The sequence below is a fragment of the Corvus hawaiiensis genome, chromosome 4 (genome assembly GCF_020740725.1).
Source record: "Corvus hawaiiensis isolate bCorHaw1 chromosome 4, bCorHaw1.pri.cur, whole genome shotgun sequence".
In the NCBI taxonomy this organism is placed as follows: Eukaryota; Metazoa; Chordata; class Aves; order Passeriformes; family Corvidae; genus Corvus; species Corvus hawaiiensis.
The window spans coordinates 79,840,039-79,862,053 of record NC_063216.1 but is presented as its reverse complement, the minus strand read 5'-3'; the positions used below and the strand labels follow the sequence as shown (position 1 = coordinate 79,862,053).

Below are 22,015 nucleotides of genomic sequence, written 5' to 3'. Positions count from 1 at the left end.
CCTACAAGGTCCCAATGGCTTATGGAGAGGGTCCCCAGAATGAGGGGTCACCCAAAGATGTGTGAATAGGGCCCTCAAGGCCAAGGATAGGGTCCTCACAAGGTCTACAGGGCCTTGTGATGGGGTCCTCAAAGCTCCATGATGTCCCCATGGTCATGGGCTGGGGTCTCCAAGGCTTCAGTTTCCCCAAGGCCATGGGAGGGGGAATCCTGGTGGCCAGGGATGGACAAGAGACACCACAATTGTCCCAATGGCCATGGGGCAAGTGTGCCCACTACCCCACAGGTGCCCCCACAGCCACACAGATGCCCTCATGGCCATGACTCCATAGGTGTCTCTATGGCTACCCAGGTGCCCCCATGGCCATGTGGAAGCCCCAAGAACCCCCAGAACTCCCCCAGATCCCACTGCGCCCCCCAGCCTGTCTCACCGGTGATCTTGGCAGTGAAGGGGCTGCCTGGGATGTGTTTGTCATCAAAGCGCACAATGATGCTGTAGTCACCAGGGGCTGTGGGCAGGTAGGACACGGTGCATGTCCCGTCCTTGTTGTCCTGGCAGGTGATCTCTGCCTTGGAGGGACCTTCGACCGCTAGCGACAGCCCACCTGGAGGCACAGGGGGTGTCAGAAGGCACCGGACAAGAGGCATCGGGGGCACCAGGGGTCTCCAACATCTCCTTGTGGCACTGGGGGGTCCTCACAACCTCTCAGCCCCCCCTTGGCCATCACTCACCCTCGCCAGCATCCTTGGTGACAATGGTGAATGTGCATGGCTTGTTGACCATCCCATGGCTCAGCCCAGGCCCATAGGCACTGACGTGGCGTGGGTTGATGGCGTCCACATAGAACTGGAGGGGACTCCCTGGGGACACAGGGGACAACGGTCAGGGACCCATGAGGACACCCCAACCCAAGGGTGACCAACCATGGACCCCACAGAGACACCCCACAGGGACATTCCACAGCATGGTGGGTGCCTGACCCATGGGAGCCCAACCAGGGCATAGTGGTATCAACCTTCCTCAGCCACCTCCCAGTGGCTCCCACTGCCCCCCAGTGGTTCCCAGTGCCCCCCAGTGGCTCACCGGGGATGTGGTTGCCATCATAGCGAATGTCCATCTCGTGCAGCCCCTTCTCGGAGGGGGCATAGTGCACTGTCACCGTCCCGTCCTTGTTGTCGGTGATGTTGGGCCGCGCCGTCTTCCCCGAGGGCATCCGCACCTCACCTGGGGATACCGTGTCAGTGGGGGCACCAAGAGGGGGGCTGGTACCTCAGGGGGTGGTCCCTGTCCCCACAACCCTGCACTGTACCTGTGATCTCACCCTTCTGCACGGTGAAGGGGATGACGAGGTTAAAGGGCCGAAGGTTCTCAGAGGTGGCTGGGGGCTCCTCTGTGGCCTAATCATGGGGCAGAGAGGGAGGGTGAGAACTCTGTGGTGGGATCTCAGCCCCAGGGTGGCCATAGAGGGGACATGAGAACCCCCACGGTGGGCTCCCAGCCCTGTGATGATCCTCATGACCTCCAAACCCCATGGTGTCCGCCATGACCCCAACCCCCCACACGACAACCCTGGCCAACATGGTGGGTCATCCAGCCCCACAGTGCCTACCATGGTCTCCCAACTCTCTCAGCTCCATGATGGCCACCATCATCCTGATACTGCTCCACCATGGTCCCCCAGTCCCTTAACTCCTGTCATGGTCACCCAACTGTGCAGTGCCCATTGTGCTCTTGCAACTCCATGCTAACTGACTCAACTCTCTGTCCCTTGGTGTCCACCATGGCCCCAGTGCTCTGTCTGTTGGTGCCCACCACGGTTGTCCTACTCCATGGTGTCACCCTCATCTTCAAGATCTGTTCCATGGTGCCCATTGTGCCCTTAACTCTTTGCCCCTCAGATCCACCACCGTTGCCCAACCCCATGGCCCCACCTGTCTGCCCCACAGCACCCACCATGATCTTCCAACCCCACAGTGCCCATCATGATCCCAGCTCTCTGCCCCATGGCACCCACCATGGTCTCCCGATTCCATGCTGCCCACACCATGGTCTCCCAAACTCTGACCCATGATGCTCATCACAACCCCCCAGACCTACAGTGACCCCCCCAGTGCTCCACCCACCATGACATGGAAGGGGCTGTTAGGGACGTGCTCCCCGCCAAAGCGGATGGTGATGACGTATTTGCCGGGCTCAGGAGCAGTGTAGAAGATGTCGAAAGTGCCATCGTGGTTTTCCACCACATCCACGTCCAGCTCAGCGCCATCAGGTGTTGACACCTTGCAGGTGACCTTGCCCTGTCCCGCCGCCTTTGCATCCACCGTGATCACCGTCTCCTCCCCGATCTGGATCGTGGGACCCAGGCAGGCACCTGTGGGGGAGGGTGGGGTCAGGGCCATGGGGGGACTCCAAACCTATCCCCCAGCTGCCTCCTCCCAGCCCCCCAACTGCCCCCTGGCACCACTTACCCAGTCCATGGCCCCCAATGGATACTGCAAGAGAGACCAGGGAGAGCGGTGAGAAGGGGTTGGGGGGCTGGTTGGGGGGCCGGGGGTGCCGAGGGGGCCGGGGGGCTCCGGGGGGGCCGGCACATCCTGTCCTGGGGGCACCCACTCATCCCCACTGCTCCATGGGGCAGGTTTGGGGGTGGTGGGAGGGATGCTGAGGGGCAGCAGTGGGGCAGGTGGGTGTGCTGGGGGACAGCCATAGGGTGGTGGGGGGTGAGGCAGGGGTGTCTGGGGTGGGTGCTGTGGGACAGCCAGGGGACACTGTGGGTCAGCATGTGGATGTTGTGGGGCAGGAGGGGATGCCATGGGGCAGCAGGGACACTGTGGGGCAGGGAGGGGTGCGGTGGGGCAGCAAGAGGACATCATGGGGCAGTGAGGGGATGCTGTGGGTCAGCAAGGGGATGCCATGGGCCAGCAAGGGGATGACATAGGTCAGCATAAGGACACTGTGGGGCAGCCCCACCTGTGACGAGGCACTTGCTGGCATCGCCAGCGGGCACGGCGAGGACGCGGAAGGGCGATGCAGGGATCTCGTCGCCCCCGTACTTGACGGTGCTGGTGTAGCGCCCCGGCACATCGGGCACGTAGGACACTGTGTAGGTGCCATCCCCATTGTCCCGGATTGATGCCTTCTTGGGCTGCCCCTCGGGGTCCTGCAGGCAACCCCCATCAGTTCTCTATGCTGGGGGCACCCTGTGGGGCTCAGCACCCCCATGACTCTCCCTGCACTGACCAGGATCTGGACTGTGAGCACCCCTTCACCCACCTTCAATGTGTCCCCCCAAGACCCCCATGCTCCCCCATGTTTCCCCCTCACACACTGACCAGAATCTGCACTGTGAGCAGTCCCTCGCCAGCATCGCGGGCATCAATGGTGAATTCGACAGGGAGGCTGGCAGGGATCCCTCCTGCACTCAGCCCGGGGCCACTCGCCCGCACCTTGCTGGCATCGTGGGTGGGCAGCGCCGTCACCTTGAAGGGGCTGGGGGAAGCAGGGAGTCAGGAGGGTGCCGGGATCTCCAGGCTGTGTGGGGATCCTGTGTCCCCTCATCTGCCCAGCCTAGGTGGGGTCTCACCTGCGTGGCACCTCCTGCCCTCCGTACTTGACAGACACGGTGTAGGGCCCGTCGGTGGCCGGGGTGTAAGTGACCTTGTGGGTGCCGTCACCATTGTCTCGGACCTCCACTGGCTCCGGCAGCCCTGTGGGGCAGTGGGACATGTGGGGTGGGGACATGTGAGGCAAGGGGACATGTGGGACAGGAGGACATGGGGGGTATAGAGCAGCACAGAGGGCACGACCTCCCTGGGCAGGGAACTCCATGGAGAAGACACCCCGTGGATCTGTGTATCCATGGGGAGGGCACCCCATAGAACTGGGCACCCTATGAAGAAGAACATCCATGGGGCTGGACGTCCTATGGGATAGGACACCCTAAGGAGCAGGACATCCATAGGTAGGACACTCTATGTAACAGGGGACACCATGAGGCAGGACACCCTATGGAACATGGCATCCATGGTGCTGGACAGCCCATGAGGCAGGACATCCCAAAGGGCAGAACTCTCTATAGACCATGGGATCCAAGGAGCAGGACACCCTACGGAGCAGGACATTCATGAGCGAGGACACCCCACAGCTCAGGACACCCCGTAAGACACGAGTCCCCCCTGCCCCCTGTGTCCCCACGTACCAGTGGGCCCCAGCAGCGTCACCTCAAGGGCTGCACGTCCCGCGGCACTGACATCCACGGTGAAGCTCTGGGGCAGCCGTGCACGGACACTGGGGCCCAGCCCTGGCCCTGAGCACGTCACCTTGGAGGGGTCCACAGCATCCCGCACTCGCACCCGGAATGGGCTTCCTGTATGGAGAAGGGGGTCAGTACATGGGGGAGGCAGCATGGGGCAGGGTAGGGTGGGGATGGGGGCAGTGTGACCACTGCCAATGTTAGCAGGGGGCCACTGTGGGGATAGGGTCAGCATGAGGACAAGATAAACATGGCCATGAGGACAATGTGTGCACAGGGATAGCATGGCCATAGAGTTGGTGTGCCCATCACGTGCGTGGGCACAGTGTGGGGCCAGTGTGCTCATGAGGTCAATGTGGTCATGGGGTCAATACATTCATAGGGTCAACATGGCTATAGGTTCAAAATGGGCATGGGGACATGGCCAGAAGGTCAACATGACCATGGGGTCAGTGTGGGCCCAATGACTGCATGGCCAAGGGGCCAGCATGGGGAAGGGCTCAACATGGGCATGAGCACAGTGTGGGATCACCATGGTCATGGGGTCAACATGTCCATACAGTCAGCATGGGAACAAGGACAGCATGGCCATGGAAACAGTTCGGGCAAAGGCTCCAGATGAGGTCAGTGTGGCCATGTGTCAGTGTGGCCATGGGGTCACTGTGGCTGTGGGGGTATGAAAGCCATGGCCATGGGGACAGCACAGGCAGGGGACAGCTTGGCCATGAGGCCACCATGGGTGGCGTCACCACAGTGAAGCCCTGTGACCAACAGATGACAACCAGGACACCTCTCCCCCCAGCCCCCGTCCCTCTGTCACCCCGCACCAGGGATGGGGTGGCCGCCGAAGGTGATGTTGACGTCGTAGTCACCAGGCGTGAAGGGGACATACTCCACTGCGCAGCTCCCGTCCTTGTTGTCCTTGCAGGACATCTTCGCCTCCGAGGGACCCTCAATGGCCAGGCCCAGCCCCCCAGTGCCCGCGCCCCTGGGGACATGCCACCACTCAGAGGGGTCACACAGGCATGGTGGGGTCAGGGGGAACAACAGCCATGGTGGGGAGATGGAGGTGGCACCTCCATGGCAAGGGGACAGAGATTCCATGCTGGTGACGTGGGATGGAGGTGACACTTTCACGGCAGGGGATGGAGATGCCCATTTGGTGATGTGGGAGGGAGGTAGTACATCCATGGGAAGGGACACAGGTGGTAGAGGATGCAAGAGGATGGACATGGGACCTCTGTGGCAGAACATGGAGATGCCAGAGTGGTGGTACAGGATGGAGGTGGCAAGTTGGTGACATGGGATAGAGGTGGTACATGCACACGAAGGGCACAGGTGCAAGAGGACAGTGGTGGCACTTCCACAGCAGGGGATGGAGATGGTGGGTTGGTGGCTTGGGATGGAGGTGACACCTCTTGGGGGGGGAATCTGTGGGTGTGGGGGGGGGGCAGGGTGGGAATGGAGAGACTCAGGGTTGGTGGCCACCTGGTCTCCACACTGAAGCAGGTGGCCATACCCACCCCAAACCCCCAGCATGAACAACATGGGGGGTCGGTGGGCATGGAATAGGGATAGGGAAGGGGATTTAGAAGGCAGGGGTTGGGGGGCTTTGGGGAGCAGGGCTGGGTTGGGGTCGGGGGTCAGTGCCCACCTGGTCTCCACAGTGAAGTGGTTAGCCGTGCCCACCAGGCCACCCTCCAGGCCGGGGCCGTGCGCCCGAACACGTGTGGGGTCGCAGCCCTCGGCCACCCCCACACGGAACGGGCTCTTGGGGACCGGCACATCATCGTATGTCACCTCCACCAGGTGCAGCCCTGTGACAGGGACACCATCGCATACTGTCCATGGAGGGGGCACAAGGGGTCTCTGGGGGGTGGGGTGGGAATTTTCAGGGGATTTTGGGGGTCACTGGGTGGAGTTTGGAAGGTCTTGGGGGCTTTGGGGATCCCTGGATGAGGTTTTGGGGGGAGGTTGGGAGTCCCTGGTTGGGATTTGGGGCTTGGGGGTTCCGGGTTCTGGGGACCATGGGGAAATTGAAGGGGGTCCCCACTTGGACGTGGTATGGGAAGGGCCTCTCTGAGGGTTCCTCATGAGGATGGAGGATGCCTGGCCAGAACTTGGGGTCTCGGGGGTGTGTTGGGGTCTGGTGTGCGAACAGAGTCCCTGGGGGTGCTCATGGTCCCTGGAGGTTCCCGGAGTGTGTTGGTGTTCCCCAGGGGGTGGGGGTCCCTAGGGGTTTGGGAGTCCCCTGGGGGTGTCTGTGCTCTCCAAGGGGGTCTGGGGGTCCCCAGGAGTGTTGGGGTTCCCAGGGGGGTTGTGGGGGTTCCTCACCCTCCTCGAAGGGTGTGTACTCCACGCGGTAGGTGCCATCACCAAGGTCAGTGATGAAGGTGTCGATGGGGGTCCCTGAGGGGTTCAGCACCCGTGCCCGGACGTGGGGTCCCCCGGTGGGGGCCAGTGCCCGTGCATCCACCATGAACTCAGTGCCCACCTCCCGTAGCACCCCTGAGGGGAACAGGGGGGTCAAGGGGGCCCAGAGGTCATCTGGGGGTCCCTTACAGCACCCTCTGAGAGCCCATGGCCCCTCGGCACACACAGGGGGTTCAAGGAGGAATTGGCGCACCCTTGGGGTCCCACCCCATACCCCCTGCACCCCCAAACCTTCCCCCCATGAGTGGAAGGAAAACCACAGAGTCCCCTGCATAGTGGTGGGGGCAAGGGGGACAGGGGAGGAGAGATGCCTGTGGGGTGGCCAGGAGAGCCCCCATTAGAGGGGGTGCCCATGGGAAGGAGATGTTGATGACCATGGGAGTGTCCATGGCCACAGGGTTGTCCAGGCAAGGGGGAGGTGCCCATGGAGGGATGTCCATGGGGTGCCCAGGAGACCCCCCCACATGAGAAGGGCTGTCCATGGGGTGCCCATGGGGATGGGACGCCCGTGGGGTTGGAATGCCTGTGAGCAGGGACGTCCACAAGGAGGGTGTACCCACAGGGATGGAGTGCCCATGGAGATGCTCATGGAGGGGAGATGCCTGTGGTGGTGTCTGTGGGGTGTGTCTGTGGTGTCCCCCACCCAGGAGGAAGAGATGCCCACAGGGATGGAATGCCCTTGGGGAGAAGGAGATCCCCATGGGAAGGAGATGCCCGCCCAAGGGAAGGAGGTGACATGGCGAGCAGCCCCTGCATGGCCCCTCCCTCACCTCGCGGCTCCACGCCTTTGCCGTAGACCTTGACACTGCTGGTGTCGATGGCTGGGTCAACAGTGACGCGCACAGGGCAGTTGGGGACCGGGAGGCCGCCATAGTTGATGGTGATGGTGTAGGCGCCAGCACAGGCCGGCGTGTAGGTGATGGCATAGGTGCCATCACGGTTGTTCTGCACCAGCACCTCAGCCTTGGCGCCGGCCTCGGAGCGGATCTCGATGGTGAGCTCGGCCTCTCCAGCCTGTGAGCAGTCCACAGAGAAGGAGGCCACCTCGCCCGCACGGCCACGCTCCAGCCCCGGCCCCGACGCTGTCACTTTGGCTGGGTCGAAGGGAGCCGTGACTGCAGCTGTGAAGGGGCTGCCCGGGATGTGGCGCCCAGCGAAGAGGATGTTGATGTGGTACTCGCCGGGCGCCGTGGGCAAGTAGGACACAGCGCAGGAGCCATCCCCGTTGTCCTGGCACTCGATCTTGGCCTCGCAGGGCCCCTCCACTGTCAGCCCCAGCCCCCCACTGCCCGCACCCTGCGTGGCAATGGAGAACGGTGCCGGGACCCCAACACGGCCGCCCTTCAGCCCTGGCCCCGAGGCCACCACCTGCAGGCACAGGGACACATGGGTGTCAGGGGGAACAGAGGAACAGGTGGAGGTCAAGTGGGACACAGGGACAGGTAGGGGTCAGGGGGAACAGAGGGACACATGGAGGGGGGTCAAGGGGGACAGGGGGAAGGTGACGGTCAGGGGACCCCCATGCGCCTGCCCTGCAGCCCCAGCCCCGAGGCCAGCACCCGTTTGCACAAGAACATGTAGGGGTCGGGGGGACATGCAGGGGGGGCATGGGCACATGTGGGGCTTGTGAGTGGCACAGGGGGGTCAGGAGGGCAGAGGGACACACAGAGATTGGGACACACACACCCCTGTTGCACATGCGTGTGCCATGCTCACCTTGGAGGGGTCAGGGGGCAGCAGAGCCTCCACAGGGAAGGGGCTGCCTGGAACCGGGTGCCCATCGTAGGTGATCTCGACACGGTGGGGCCCCTCCTCGGAGGGTGTGAAGGTGACGGGGTGGGGGCCTCCAGGGGGCGCAGGCCCCACTGTGCAGGGCACGGGGCGCCGCGAGGGGCCCGTCACCTTCACTTCCAGGTGCCCCTGTCCCCCTGCGCCCTGTGCCTCCACCTGGAACTCCTGCACCTGCCCCACCTCCGCCTCTGCAAGGGAGTGGGGGATCAGAGGGGCATCCCACACCCTGGGGTGCCCCCAGACCCATGAGGAACCCCACACCCGGATGTGTCCCCCAGATCCTGGGGGGGTGTGTGTGTGTGTCTGTCCCAGGGTGTGTCACCTCCACCCAAGGGTGTCCCCCATATCCAGGGTATTGTCTCTCCACAGGGTATGACCCCCAATGCCCTCACCCATGTCTGTCCCCCATATCTGGTTGCCCCCACACACAGGTGGTCCCAAACCTCTCCTACTAGGATGCTCCCCAAACCACCCCTGGGGCCCCCCATATGCAAGTTGCAGCCCATAACCAGGGTGTGTATCCCCCACCCAGGTACCCCTACATGCAGTGTCCGTGCCCTCATGTGCCCTCACCCCATGCTGAGCCCCACACCCAAGGGTGCCCTCCCCAAGTGCCCCCACATTCAGGGTGCCCCCCCAGGCTGATCCCCTGACCCAAATATCCCCTCCAGGGTCTCTTCCCCCAGGGTGCTCCCAATGCTCAAGTGTCCCTTGCCAGGGTCCCCCCCCACCGTACACCACATGCAGGGTGCTCCCCTCCCTCGGTCCCCCCCCCATTCCCCCAGTGCCACCACTCACTGCTGTTGAGCCCCTGCACCTTGACCTTGCCCAGCTGCAGGGGGGGGGCCACAGTGACGGGGAAGGGGCTCTTGGGGATGGGGTCCCCCCCATAGGTGACCACCACAGACAGGGGGCCCTGCAGGAACAACTCCACTTCAGGGTGCTGCCAGGGGTCCCCCACACAGCACCCAGTCATGGGGCAGAGGGCGGACACACATGGGATGGTGCTGGGGGGTTCCAAGGGGGTCCCAGGGGACACGCAGCCATCAGGCTGGGGGAGGCTGGGGGTCATCCATGGGGGTGCTGGGGAGGGGAAAGTCCCAGGGATGAGGGGTACCCGTGGATCTGGGGGTGCCCTGGGTTGACAGGTACCCATGTGGGGCTGCAGCTGCCCCAGGGGGGTGCCCACAGAGGTGGGGTGCCCATGGGGATAGGGGGTGTTCATAGGGGTGAGTTTTTCAGCAGCTGGGGTGCTCATGGGGGTGCCTGTGGGGAGGGGGTGCTCACGGGGGTGCCCCTATACACTAGGCTGTATGGGGGCATGTCCCTGGGGGAGCCCAGGGAATGGGGTGTCAATGAGGGGGCCCCTCTTGGGTACCCCATGGGCTGGGGTGTCCCTATATCTGGGGGATCCCCCCATGGGGTGACCCCATGGGCTGGGGTGCCCAGACAGGTTGAGGTGCCTCCATGGGGTCTCCCCATGGGTCAGGGTGCCCCCCCCATACCAGGCTGTCCCCTGGTAGCCACCTGCTGCAGTGGGGTCTGCTTGGTGGTGGGTGCCCATAGCGGTTGGGGGGCCCCACCATGGGTCAAGGTGCCCCCTTCCAGGGTCAGGGTGCCCCCAGGACCCACCTGCTGCAGCGGGGTGTACTTGACAGTGTAGGAATAGTCGTGATTGTCGATGACCTCGAAGTCAGCAACAGCCGGGCCAGGCCCCGTCCCCATGAACCGCACGTCCAGGGGAGCCTTCCCTGCCCCCCGCGTCTGCACGCGGAAGTGGGTTGGGGTCCCCACCTCCACCCCTGCACCACATCGTCAAGTCACTGTAGGACCCATGGCACCCACAGGACCCACAGTCCCTGCCCCACAGCACCCAGAAGTGGGTGGGGGTCCCCACCTCCACCCCTGCACCCCATTGTCAGCCAATGCAGGACCCACGGCACTCACAGCACCCATCACCCCCAGCCCATGTCCCCCATCCCCACCCCACTGCCCCTGGCCCCTCACCTGTCCGGCTCAGCCCAGGTCCCTCAGCTTTGACCTTGGTGGCATCATGGGATGGATCCACCTTGATGCGGAAGGGGCTGGAGGGGATCTCCTGGGGACCAAAACCAGAGCACAGTGACACAGCGGCACCACGGGGTCGAAGCTCCAGCCCCACCTGGCCCTTGGGGGCTGGGGGCACCCCACAGAGTGGGGGATGGGCCCTCAGGGATGTGGGGCAGTCCCGGAACTCTCACCTGGTTGGCAAAGAGCACCATGATGGTGTAGAGCCCCGCGCCCGGCGCTGTGTACTTGACCGTGAAGGTGTCATTGTCATTCTTAATGATGTCAAAGTCAATGTCCGCCTCGAGCGGCCCCACCACTCCTGGGGCGCACTTGATGCCAATGCTGACGTCACCTGTGGGGTTGGCCGGGTCAGTGGCACCCACTCGCCAGGGGGACACCGAGGAGTGGAACCAGGCACATGGGGCAGAGGGCTGGATCAGGACTGGGGTTGATGGACTGGGATCAGAGATTATGGACCAGGGATGCAGGTGCAGGAACAGGGATGCAGGCCCAGGAATCCTGGACCAGGAGCAGGGACAACGGACCAGGAGCAGGGATGCAGGATCAGGGAAGTTGGACCAGGGATGCAGGACCAGGACCAGAATTGATGGGCTCAGAATGAAGGACCCTTGATCCAGGGATGATGGAGCAGGACCAACGGCAATGGTCCAGGACCAGGGATGCTGGCCCAGGGACACAGGCCTCATGCCCTCAGAGAAGTTCACAGGGTGCCCCCCTCCATGGCACCCACCCTGTCCAGCCTCGCTGCAGTCCACAGTGAAGTAGGTGGGCTCGTTGGCCTTCAGCCCCGTCTTCTCCACACCCGGCCCGTGGACTTTCACCCTGCTGGGGTGGCTGCCCTCACCCACGCTCACCTGCGGGCCCACAGTGTCACATGTGGAGCAGGGGCACGGACCCCTCCTTCCCTGGCACCCCATGGGACTGGGACCTCCAACCCTGCCACTGGCACCCTGCCTCCCTCCAACCACTCCAGACTCCCATCCCCAGTACTTCAGGGGACCTCCAACCCCTCCCCAGCACCCTATAGGTCTGGGACCCCCATCCCCACATCCAGCATCCCATGAGACCCCCCTCTCCAACCACATCACCCCATGGGCTCCCAGCCCCACCCTGGCCCCCCATCCCCACAGGACCCCTGTGCCCCACATCTGACACCTTAACACCCTCCATGACTAGCACCCCCTCCCATAGCCACCCCAGCACCCCATGGGCCCCCTATGACACCCACACGGAAGGGGCTGTTGGGGGTGTTGACTCCCCCCCAGGCGACGATGACTGTGTGCTTCATGGCCTTGGTGGGGACGTAGACACAGTGGAAGGTGCCATCACCATTGTCCTTCACCTTGATGTCAATAGGGAAGCCCTCGGCGTCCTGTGACCAGCAGTGGGAAGGTGAGGGAACCCAACGGCACTCAGTGTTGGCCAACGGCACCCAACAGCACCCAACGGTACTCGGTGTTGGCCAACAGCACCCAACGGCGCCCAACAGCACCCAATGGCACTCAGTGTTGGCCAACAGCACCCAACAGCACCCAATGGTACTCGGTGTTGGCCAACGGCACCCAACAGCGCCCAACACACTCAGTGTTGGCCAACGGCACCCAGTGGTGCCCAGAGGTCCCCAACAGCACCCAGTAGTGCTCAAGGGCACCCAATGGCGCCCAACAACACTAAATGGAACCCAACAGTGTTCAACAGCACTCAGAGGTGCTCAACACCACCCAATGTCACTCAACAGCACCCAGCACCACTCCATGGCCCCCAGCACCACCCAACAGCCCCCCTACAGTTCCCACCTGTGCATAGAGCTTGAGGGGCCCCTTGCCGGCACCACGGGCGTCGATGGTAAACTCGGCTGGGCGGTCCACGATGCAGCCAGTGGGCTCCAGGCCCGGCCCGAAGGCCTTCACCTGTGGAGAGGGGGTTAGGAGGATGCAATGGGGTGCTTGCACCCCCAGCACCCACAGGTGAGGTGTAATGGGGTGCAGTGAGGCACAGCAGGGCACTATGGGGAACAAGGGCACAGTGGGGATCTGTGGGTTGCCGTGGGCTGCAGCACCTTGTCGGGCCAGGAGTCGGGGGGAGCGGGGCGGATGTCAGCCATGAAAGGGCTGTCCCGGATGTCCTCGTCGTCACAGACCACGTGCACAGCATAGAGCCCTGGCTCCGTGGGCCAGTACCGCACATCGCACGAGCCATCGCCCTTGTCGTCACACTCGATGCGCGCCTGGGATGGGCCCTCGATGGAGAACCCTGGGGGCACCGCAGCCACCGTTACCCTGTGCCCATGCCAGGAGCCCCAGACCCCATCCTTGTCCCCGCTCTGTGCCCATGCCCCCAGCAGGGTGCCACCTAACATGTCTTTATGTCCCCACAGCGGGGACCTTGAGAGCATTGTCCCCTCTCTGTGACCACGTCCCCAGGGTGGCACCACCCATGTCCCCACGACCCCACTGGGGCCAACCCCAACCCCAGCCTGCCCCATGTCCCCACCTCTGTGTGCCTGTGTCACCCCAGCAGTTGGGGACCCCACCATGGCACCCATCCTCCAGCCTGTCCCCATGTCCCCAGTGGGGTTTCACCCACTCCCCGCCCTTGTCCCCGCCACAGTGACACCCCTCAGAGTGCTGTATCCCCTCATGGCGCCCCCCCATTCTGTCCCCATGTCCCCAACAGGATGTCACCCACTCATGCTCTTGTCCCCACCATGTAGCTCCCCACCCTGTTCCCACCACACTACCCCCAACCCTGTCCTCATGTCCCCACCATGGTGCCCCTGACCCTCTCTCCATGTTCCCCCCTTCAGGGCTCACACAGGGTCCCCACCACAGTGCCCCCCACCTCCACATCCCCCCCGGCTCACCAAGGGTCCCCACTTCAGTGCCGATGGCCTCAACCACGAAGTCTGCGGGGTGTCCCACAACCCCGCCCTCGAGCCCCGGCCCCCAGGCCCGGACCTTCTGTGCCCCCGGCTGGGGGGACACCTGCACCTCAAACGGGCTGGGGGGAACAGGTAGGTGTGAGGGGGGGCTGTAACACACCTGTACACCCCCACTCCCACACACCTGCGCCTCGAGCAGGCTGGGGGGAATAGGGGGGAGAGGGCTATACTACACCTGCACACAGCTGCACCCCCAGCCCCCCCAAACATCTCCCACCCCTGGGGGAACACCTGCACCTCAAATAGGTTGGGGGGATAAGGGAGGGCTTGTACCCCACACACACCCCCCACATGCCCCAAAACCCCTCACCCCCAGGGAGACATCTGCGTCTCAAATGGGCTGGGGGGGTGGAGGGGCAGTGAGGGGCGGGGCTTGTACACCACCCCTCCCCCCCGCACAAACCCACCCCACTCACTTCCCCCTGCCAGGACCCCTGCACTTGCCACTGACCTGCGGGGGATGGCGTAGCCCCCCCAGGTGATGGACACCTGGTAGCTGCCAGGCACCCGGGGCACATACTCGCACTCGTAGACGCCGTCACCGACATCCCGCACCGTCACTGGTTCCTCCGTGCCCCCTGTGGGAGGGGGTCAGACGGGGCACCCGCCCCAGGAGCACCCCCCAACCATACACTTCCCATGGTGCCCCCCCACCCATGGTCAACCCCAGGATGCCCCTCAACCATCCAACCTCCATGGACACCCTCACGGGACCCTAACCCACACACCCACCTCCCCGTGGCCCCCCCCGGTGTCCCCCAACCCTAGACTCCCCATGGGTCTCCCATCTATATCCATCCCTCCATGGGGAACCCTGACCCATACACTCAGCCCATGGGACCCCCAGTGGGACCTTACCCACGGGCCCCCCATGGAGAACCCTATGGTGCCCCCCAACCATCCAACCCCACCGTGCTCCCCCACAGTGACACGCACCTGGTCCCCGCAAAGTCACCCGCAGGTCCCCACTGCCCGCGCCCCGTGTCAGGACCTTGAAGTCAGCCACATCCTGCACTCGGACCCCCCGTGGCTGCAGCCCCCGGCCCGTGGCCCGGACCGCTGAGGGGGTGCAGGCTGCAAACTCTCATTAGCACCCACCAGCATCCATCGGGCACTGGGAGGTCCCTGAGGAACCCCAGGGACAGGAAGGGATGGGGTGTCCCCAGGGCTGGGAGGGGCCCATGGGGATGCCTTGGGGATGCCGTGGGGACAAGGGAGTGCCATGGGGTCCTCAGGGGCACAAGGAACCAACCCCTGGGGACACCCTGGGACTGATGGGTGACACAGGGACACCCCGGGGACAGGGGTGCTAGAGGGACACCCTGGGGAGTGTGACGGGACCATGGGTTCGCCCGTGGACACTCATTGGTGTCATGGACCACCACGGTCACCACTGGGTGCCTTGGGGCCACCGTGGTCACCGCTGGGTGGCAGGGGGCCTCTGATAGTTGTCATTAGCTACAGAGGTCACAAATGTTGTGGAGCCACGTGGGGACCTGGGGGGGAGCCTCACCTTCAGCCACGTTGACAGTGAAGGGGCTCCTGGGGACCTGAGCGCCAGCATAGGTGACACAGATGGTGTGTGGTCCCTCGAGGACGGGCCGGTAGGTGCAGCGGAACACGTTGTCCCCTTTGTCCTCCAGCATCACCTCCACTGTGTCCCGCCGGCCCTGGGGGTCCATGATCACCACCCCCACATCGCCCGGGCCAGCCCCTGTCACCACCAGGACACGGGCTCAGCACCATGGCCAGGCCACCATGGGGAGCCACCAGGCCATCAGATGGCCAGGCCACCATGAGGACAGGTCCCCAGGGTCACCCAGCCATGCCATGGCCCTGTCACCCTGACCTGGTCTGGTCCCACAGCCACCAGACCATCCCATGGCCACGGCACAAGGACACAGTCTTGGTGCCACTTGCCATGCCATGGCCCTGCCAACCATGAGACCACCCCATGGCCATGTCACCATGAAGGCATGGCCCCAGAGCCACCAAATCATGCTACGTTGAGGCCACCTTGAGGACATGGCCCCAAAGCCACCTGGCCATGCCCTGGCCCTGGAATGAGAAGGACGTGTCCCCAAGCCACCATGAGATAATGCCATGGTCATGCCATGGCTCTGCCACTCCAAGAGCACATCCCCAGAGCCACCAGGCCACCCCATGTCATCATGAGGACATGACCTCAGTGCCACCAAGTCATGTCACAGCCACACCACCACAAGGACACGTCCTCAAAGTGTCTGGGTCATGCCATGGTCATGCCACCATGAAGGCACATCCCCAGTCACCTGGCCATGCCATGGCAACACCACCACAAGGACATGTCCCCAGAGACCCACAGCTCCCCCCGTGCCCCCACCTGCAGTGTAGATGTCGAAGTAGGTAGCCTTGTTGGCCACATTGCCCACGGGCTCCAGGCCAGGGCCGCGTGCCGTCACCTTGGTGGCATCGCCCAGAGCCATGCCCACAGTCACCCCAAAGGGGCTCCCGTCAATGTTCTGTCCCGCGAACAGCACTGTCACCTGGAGGGCACAGGGACGTCAAGGGTATCAGGGGACCACGGCCTCCATGGCCGCACCACATCCCCCATGGACTCCCATGGAGACAGCATGTGAGACATCCCCGGGACCCCCCCTAGGATGACAACCTGAAGAGGATCCCCCAGCAGTGACCACCTCCCTGGGACTCCCTATTGCCCCCCCAGGGACTCTAATGCATAGGATACCCAAGAATCCCAACGGGACACTCCAGGGTCCCCCCCATTACAACACCTCCCCCATGGACTTCAGTGTGGCACCCCAGGGACCCTATAGGGGCACCCCAGGGCTGTCCCCAGGGGACCCCAAGGGAGCCCCCCAGGGACCCTCAAACCCCACTGTGCCAAATGTCCCTCATCCCCCTTGCGGGGGGGTGTGGGAGGGGCAGCCACCACTCTGAGAGTGGGGGAGTGTCATGGGGTGGGGGTGTCACGGGGGACATCACAGGGAGCGTGTTCTGGGGTATCATGAGGGGTGCTGCAGGGAGGGCAGCAAGAGGATGTCACAGAAGGGGTGCCTTGGGGGGGTCACCAAGGGGCTCACCTTGTGCAGCCCCCCGACCTTGGGGACATAGGTGACGCTGTATGTTCGCTTCTTGTCGTTGTTGGGGACCACCTTGGCCTGGGATGGGAAGAGACCCCAAAACCGGGGAGAGGGGGTGACACAGAGCTGGGGCACTGGGGGGTCTCCCAGAGAGGGAGACTGGGGGGATTCCCCAGACATGGAGCCAGGGTCCCCTGTACCTCCTCAGTGTGTCCCTCGGGGTCCTCAACATAGACAAGGACCTCGCCTGTCCCTGCCTCGAGGGTCTCCACCGTGAACTGGGCTGGGCGCAGCACCACATTCCCCTGTGGCTCGATGCCTGCAGGGTGGGGGGAGTGAGCACAACCCCCAGCATCCCACAACCCCCCAGGACTTGGAGGCCCCAGGTTGTCCTTGGTGGTAGCAGGGGGGTCCAGATTGTCAGTGGTGGTCTCCCGAGTATGGGTGGCTGAGCTCGAGGGGACTTTGAGGGGTCCCTGGGCATGGGGGGACTCTTGGAGAACCCTGGGTGCAGGTGGACACCCTGGGATGTCCCGCAGGTGTCCCTGGGCACAGGTAACACCTCAGGACTGGAGAGGAGTCCCTGGGCTTGGGGGGGGCCCATGGTTTACTGTCATGCCCTGACAGCCCATAGCCCCCAGGTGCTCTCTTGCACTGGGTTCCCCCTGAGCCCTCCCCATGTCCCCCACCCAGTACCCCTCTCCGTGTGCCCCCTGTGCCAGCCCCCATGTGCCCTGACCTCCCCCTGCGTGGGGTCCGTGCCCCTCATGTGTCCCATCTGTGCCAAGTCCCCAGCCTCCTGGTGCCCCCACAAACCTCCACATCCCCTCATGCCCCTCTGAGCCCCCAGAGCCCTCCGTACCGGGCCCGTAGGCACGTGCACGGCCGGGCTGGGGGGGGCGGGGGCGCAGGGGGGCCCCCGGCCGGAGCTTGGCCTTGGGGAACTGGGACAGGTACGTCATCACCGAGTGCTCGTCCACGTTGGGGTCCACGATCTCCTCGGGGGCGATCACCTGGGGGAGAAGCCCAACACCGGTCAGACCCTCCCAGCACCCCCACCCAGGAGGACCCTGCTGGGTGCACCATGCACCCCACTACCAGGAGGGACCTCCTGCCTGACCCTCCTGAGACCCCCAACACCCATCAGACCCTCCCCGCCCTGCTGGGGAATCCCCCCACACCCACACCCCTACCACACCCACAGGTGCCATGGGGTACCCCAAATGCCCAGGGAGCCCTGTGGATCCCCAAGGACGCCCCCCAGGCACACCCCTGCACCCCCAGTGTCCTCTCCCAGTGCCCCCCCGTGTTCCTCCCCTGCATCCCATACCTGGGCGACAGCCAGTGCCCCCCCCATGCCCTGTACCCGGGAGACCTCCAGCGTCCCCCATGCCCCGCATTGTGCCCCATACCTGGGGGACTCCCAGCCAGTCGTCTGCCTGCTGCATGGCCTCCCGAGCGTTCTGCACCGGCTCGTTGGGGTCCCATTTCTCCCAGTCTGGGCAGAGACCTGGGGGGGCCAGAAGGGTCAGGGGTGCACCCCCATCCTGACCCTCGTCCTGACCCCCCCCATCCTGCGCCTCCTCCCTTCTGCACCCCGTGCCCCCCAACATCTCCATCAGTGCCCCTCGAGCCAGCCTGGACCCCGTACCTCCCAGTACCCCTGCCAGCTGCCCCCTGTCCCACCCTCTGCCCCCAGCACCCCCCGCCCCCTACTCCCTCCTCACCGGGGGCGCAGTTTTCCCCCCCATTTGTCCCTCCCACGCCCCCCGCGCCCCCATGGCCTCCGCCCCCGCCGCGCTCCTCACCCGGGGCGCAGTTGTCCACCAGCGCTCCCAGCGCTTTCCCCGTCGCGCCAGTCGCGATTGAAGTTGGTGATGGGCAGCTGCGGCACCTTGTGCTGGATCCAGCCCAGCAGCCGCTGCTTGGGGGTCTGGCGGCGGCCTTCGTCGTCGTCCTCCTCCTCCCACATCGGCATCGAGATGGAATAGTGCAGGATGAGGGTCCAGATCAGCCCCAGGATCAGCTTCAGGTTCCCGTCCACGATTGCCTTGCTGTCTGCGGGGGCGAAACGGGGGGGCTGAACCCCGAGATCCCTCGGAACCCCCCCCGGGGCACCCCGACATCCTGCGGGACCTGCCGGGGGCACCCCGACACCCTACAGACCCCGACACTCCACACCATCCCCCGGGGCACCCCGACATCCTGTGGAACCCTCCGGGGGGATCCCCGCACCCTGAGAGCCCCGAGCCCGGGATCAGCTTCAGGGTCCCGTCCCGGCTGTCTGCGGGAAGGGGGGATAATGGGAGGACCCGCCTGGGGCTCCTCGAAACCCCACAGCACCACCATAGGGACCCCGACACCCCACGGCAGTGCCACGGGACCCTGCACCCCAACACCTTCCTGGGGACACCCCGGGGCACAGGAAGTGAGGGCTGAACCCCGACACCCGCCTGGGAACACCCCGACGCCCCGGGGCAAAGGAGGGGGTCCCTGTTGTGGGCCTGGGGATTCCCCGACACTGCCCCATGTCCTCCCCGAGTACCGTACACCGTGCGGGGGGACCCCAGTAGCCTGCCAGGAAGTGCCTGGTGGGGGCACAACACTGGCAGCACCCGGGGGGTCCCCAAGTGAGCACCCTGGGGGTCCCCTGACCGCCCGCGGCACCCTGGGGTGCCACACCCCTGACCTCCCCAAGGGATTCCTTGAGTGCCAGGATGGGGAAACTGAGGCAGGGGACGGCTGGGGGGGGAGGGGGCCCGAGGCATCCCGGTCCCTCCCCCACCGCCCTGCGGAGCGGACCCTCCCCCGCTCCCTTCCCCCGCCACTTCCCCCCATGAGCGATCGCGTTTCAGGGAGGAAATGGGGGAGATGTGGGAGTGGGCGGGACAAGCCCCTCCCCGCCGGGAGCTCCCGGGGAGCCAACACCTGGGAGATCCCCAAAACTTGGGGTCACATCTGGGGGGGGGGAGGGGGGAGGCACGGGAGGGAGCAAAGACACGCGTGGGGAGGGGGAGGTGACACCGCGGGAGGGGGTCTGGCACCCCCCGGGCCCGGGTGTGCGAGGGGGGCTGTGCACGAACGTGTGTGCGGGGGGGCTGCGAGCCCTCCCCCCGTGCCGGGGGGGTCACCCTGCAGCTGTCGGGTGGGGGTGGGCGCTGGGGCCCCGCGAGGGGCGCGGGAGCGTGCGAGGGCCGGTCCCCCCCGCGCTGAGCTCACCGCGCGCGGCCCCGAGCCAAGCGTGAGCTCAGCCCCCCCGCACGGCCCCTCGCACCAGGGCCGGACCCCCCCGGCTCTGCCCGGCCCGGCGCGGGGTCAGCCCGCAGCCCGCACGGCCCTTGCACGCTCGCCCCTTGCACACGTCCACAGCCCCACGGCTGCGTCCAGCCTTGCACACTCACCCCCATTCCCATTCCTCCACTGCTCTTGCACACTCATCCCGCTCCTGCTCCTCTGTCACCCCTCCCCTTGCACAATCATCCTCATTCTCATCTGTCCATTGGCCTTGCTCTTGCACACTCATCCTCCATTCCCATTTATGAATCACCCTACTCTTGCACACTCACCTACGGGCCCATCCTCATTTGTCCATCATGCCCCTTTCACAGCCATCCTTCAGTCCCACTCCTCCATCCCCCACCCTTGCACTCTCATCCTCTTCACACTCATCCATCTCCTCACACACTCACCCACATCCCCACTTGTCCACCCCTGCCCTTGTACACTCACCCTCAATTTCCCATCCCTCCGTCACACCAACCCTTGCACACTCATTTCTCATTTGTCCACTGGCCTTGCCCTTGCACGCTCATCGCCAGCCCCATCCTCGCTCCTCTGTTCTCACAGTCACCCGATTCCCACTCCACCACCACTGCCCCTGCCCTTGCACACTCACCATTCCCGTTCCTCTTCCACCCTCCAGCACATTCGCCCTTTCCCCCCTCACACGCCTCTTGCACACCCACCCATGGACACTGTTCCCCCCCGCATGCCCCTTGCACACCCACCAATGGACACGAGCTTGATGTGCTCCCGCTCCAGGAACTCGAGGGCCACCGAGACGTTCTCCAGCTTCATCTGGCGGAAGTTGGGGCGCGGGTGGTGTTTGCGCCCCATCTTTTTCTGGCTGAGCACCTCGAGCAGCGCGATGAGGCGCAGCCCGTCACTCAGGTCACGCTGCAGGTCCACGATGCGCTTCTGCACACACTTGAGGTGCTCATTGCACCAGCGCGTGAACGTGTTCTGCTGGATCTTCTTCCAGGGCGCGTCCTCTGCAAGGTCCTTCTCGGTGGCTGGGAGCTCCTCGGGGTCCTCACCCGGTGCTGCCTCAAAAGTAGAGTTCATCCTGGAGGGGCTGGGGGGGTCCTCGATGAGCAGGGGGTTTGCTGAGTGGTGTGGAGGGTCCTGAGTGGGGGGGGGGGGGGGGGTTAGTCCTGGGTCACTCCTGGTGCTGGGTGGGAGTCCTGGGTCAGTCCCAGTGTCCTGAAGGGATCCTGGTCCCGTGGGTGTGGGTCCCAAATCACTGTGGGAGTCCTGGGTCAACGTGGGTGCCCGGGGTGAGGGTTCTGGGTCTCGGTGGCAAAGCCGGTGCTGGGGGACGGTGTCCTGGGTTGGGGACGGTGTCCTGGGTCAGAGCTGGTGTCCTGGGTGGGGGCCCTGGGTGGGTGCTGGTGCCCGCTATGGGGTCCCGGTGCTGGGGGATGGCGTCCTGGGTCAGTCCCGGTTCCTGGGTGGGGGTCCAGGTGGGTGTCTGTGTCCTAGATGGGGTCCCAGTTCCCGGAGATGGGGGACGGTGTCCTCGGTCAGTCCCAGTGCTCAGGGAGGGTCCCGGTTCCCGGGGTCAGTACGGGTGCCTGGGGACGGGGTCCCCTCTCAGTCCCGGTGTCCCGAGAGGGTCTCGCTGCTCGGTTCCGGTGTCCCGGGTAGGCGTCCCTATTCCCGGAATCGGGGGCTGGTGTCCTGGGTCTGTCCCGGTACAAGTTCCCGGTGCTGGGGTTGGTTCCCGGTGGGTTCCCGGAGCGGAGCGGCGGGTCCCGGAGGGATGGGGGGTCCGGTGGGTTCCCGGGTCGGTTTCCGATGAGTTCCCGGAGCGGCGGTTCGCGGTGGGGTCCTGAGTGTTCGCGCTGCTTTCCAGGAGGGTTCCTGGGCCGGGGGCGACGGCGGCAAGTGGCGGGGCCGGGGGGCGGCGGCGGCTTTAAGCGCTGCCCCGGCCCGGCCCGCCCCGTCCCGGGGAGGGACCGACCAGGAGGGACGGAAAGACCGCCCGAGCGGTCAGGGGGCGGGGGGGCCCGGCCGTCGCTATTTATAGCCCCGGCCTCACACCCGGACCCCCAGATACCGGCACCCCCAAAATCCCCGGACTTCGGCACTCCCCAAACCTCGCACTCCGGGACCCTCAAAACCCCGGAATCCGGCACCTCCCAAACCCCGGATCCCAGCACACCC

At 64.8% G+C, this 22,015-nt stretch overlaps 1 protein-coding gene across 1 annotated transcript in view; it reads right to left on the bottom strand.

Moving 5' to 3' along the window:
* The window catches only part of FLNC (filamin C), a 30,360-nt gene extending 8,606 nt beyond the window's left edge, over positions 1-21,754 (bottom strand). Inside the window, 35 exon segments of the mRNA XM_048302021.1 lie at positions 431-604; positions 732-860; positions 1,084-1,224; positions 1,310-1,397; positions 2,124-2,371; positions 2,469-2,492; positions 2,971-3,160; positions 3,333-3,489; positions 3,584-3,707; positions 4,199-4,366; positions 5,080-5,240; positions 5,907-6,069; positions 6,587-6,760; positions 7,456-8,053; positions 8,402-8,664; positions 9,275-9,392; positions 10,109-10,278; positions 10,484-10,574; positions 10,717-10,877; positions 11,277-11,400; positions 11,775-11,918; positions 12,343-12,456; positions 12,606-12,799; positions 13,410-13,546; positions 13,939-14,065; positions 14,424-14,561; positions 15,001-15,201; positions 15,850-16,012; positions 16,571-16,648; positions 16,771-16,889; positions 17,433-17,583; positions 17,983-18,080; positions 18,379-18,418; positions 18,420-18,628; positions 20,578-21,754. Of these exon segments, the coding sequence (XP_048157978.1) occupies positions 431-604; positions 732-860; positions 1,084-1,224; positions 1,310-1,397; positions 2,124-2,371; positions 2,469-2,492; positions 2,971-3,160; positions 3,333-3,489; positions 3,584-3,707; positions 4,199-4,366; positions 5,080-5,240; positions 5,907-6,069; positions 6,587-6,760; positions 7,456-8,053; positions 8,402-8,664; positions 9,275-9,392; positions 10,109-10,278; positions 10,484-10,574; positions 10,717-10,877; positions 11,277-11,400; positions 11,775-11,918; positions 12,343-12,456; positions 12,606-12,799; positions 13,410-13,546; positions 13,939-14,065; positions 14,424-14,561; positions 15,001-15,201; positions 15,850-16,012; positions 16,571-16,648; positions 16,771-16,889; positions 17,433-17,583; positions 17,983-18,080; positions 18,379-18,418; positions 18,420-18,628; positions 20,578-20,914 (5,716 nt within the window). The 5' untranslated portion in view covers positions 20,915-21,754.
* Between the last annotated feature and the right edge of the window lie 261 nt (positions 21,755-22,015).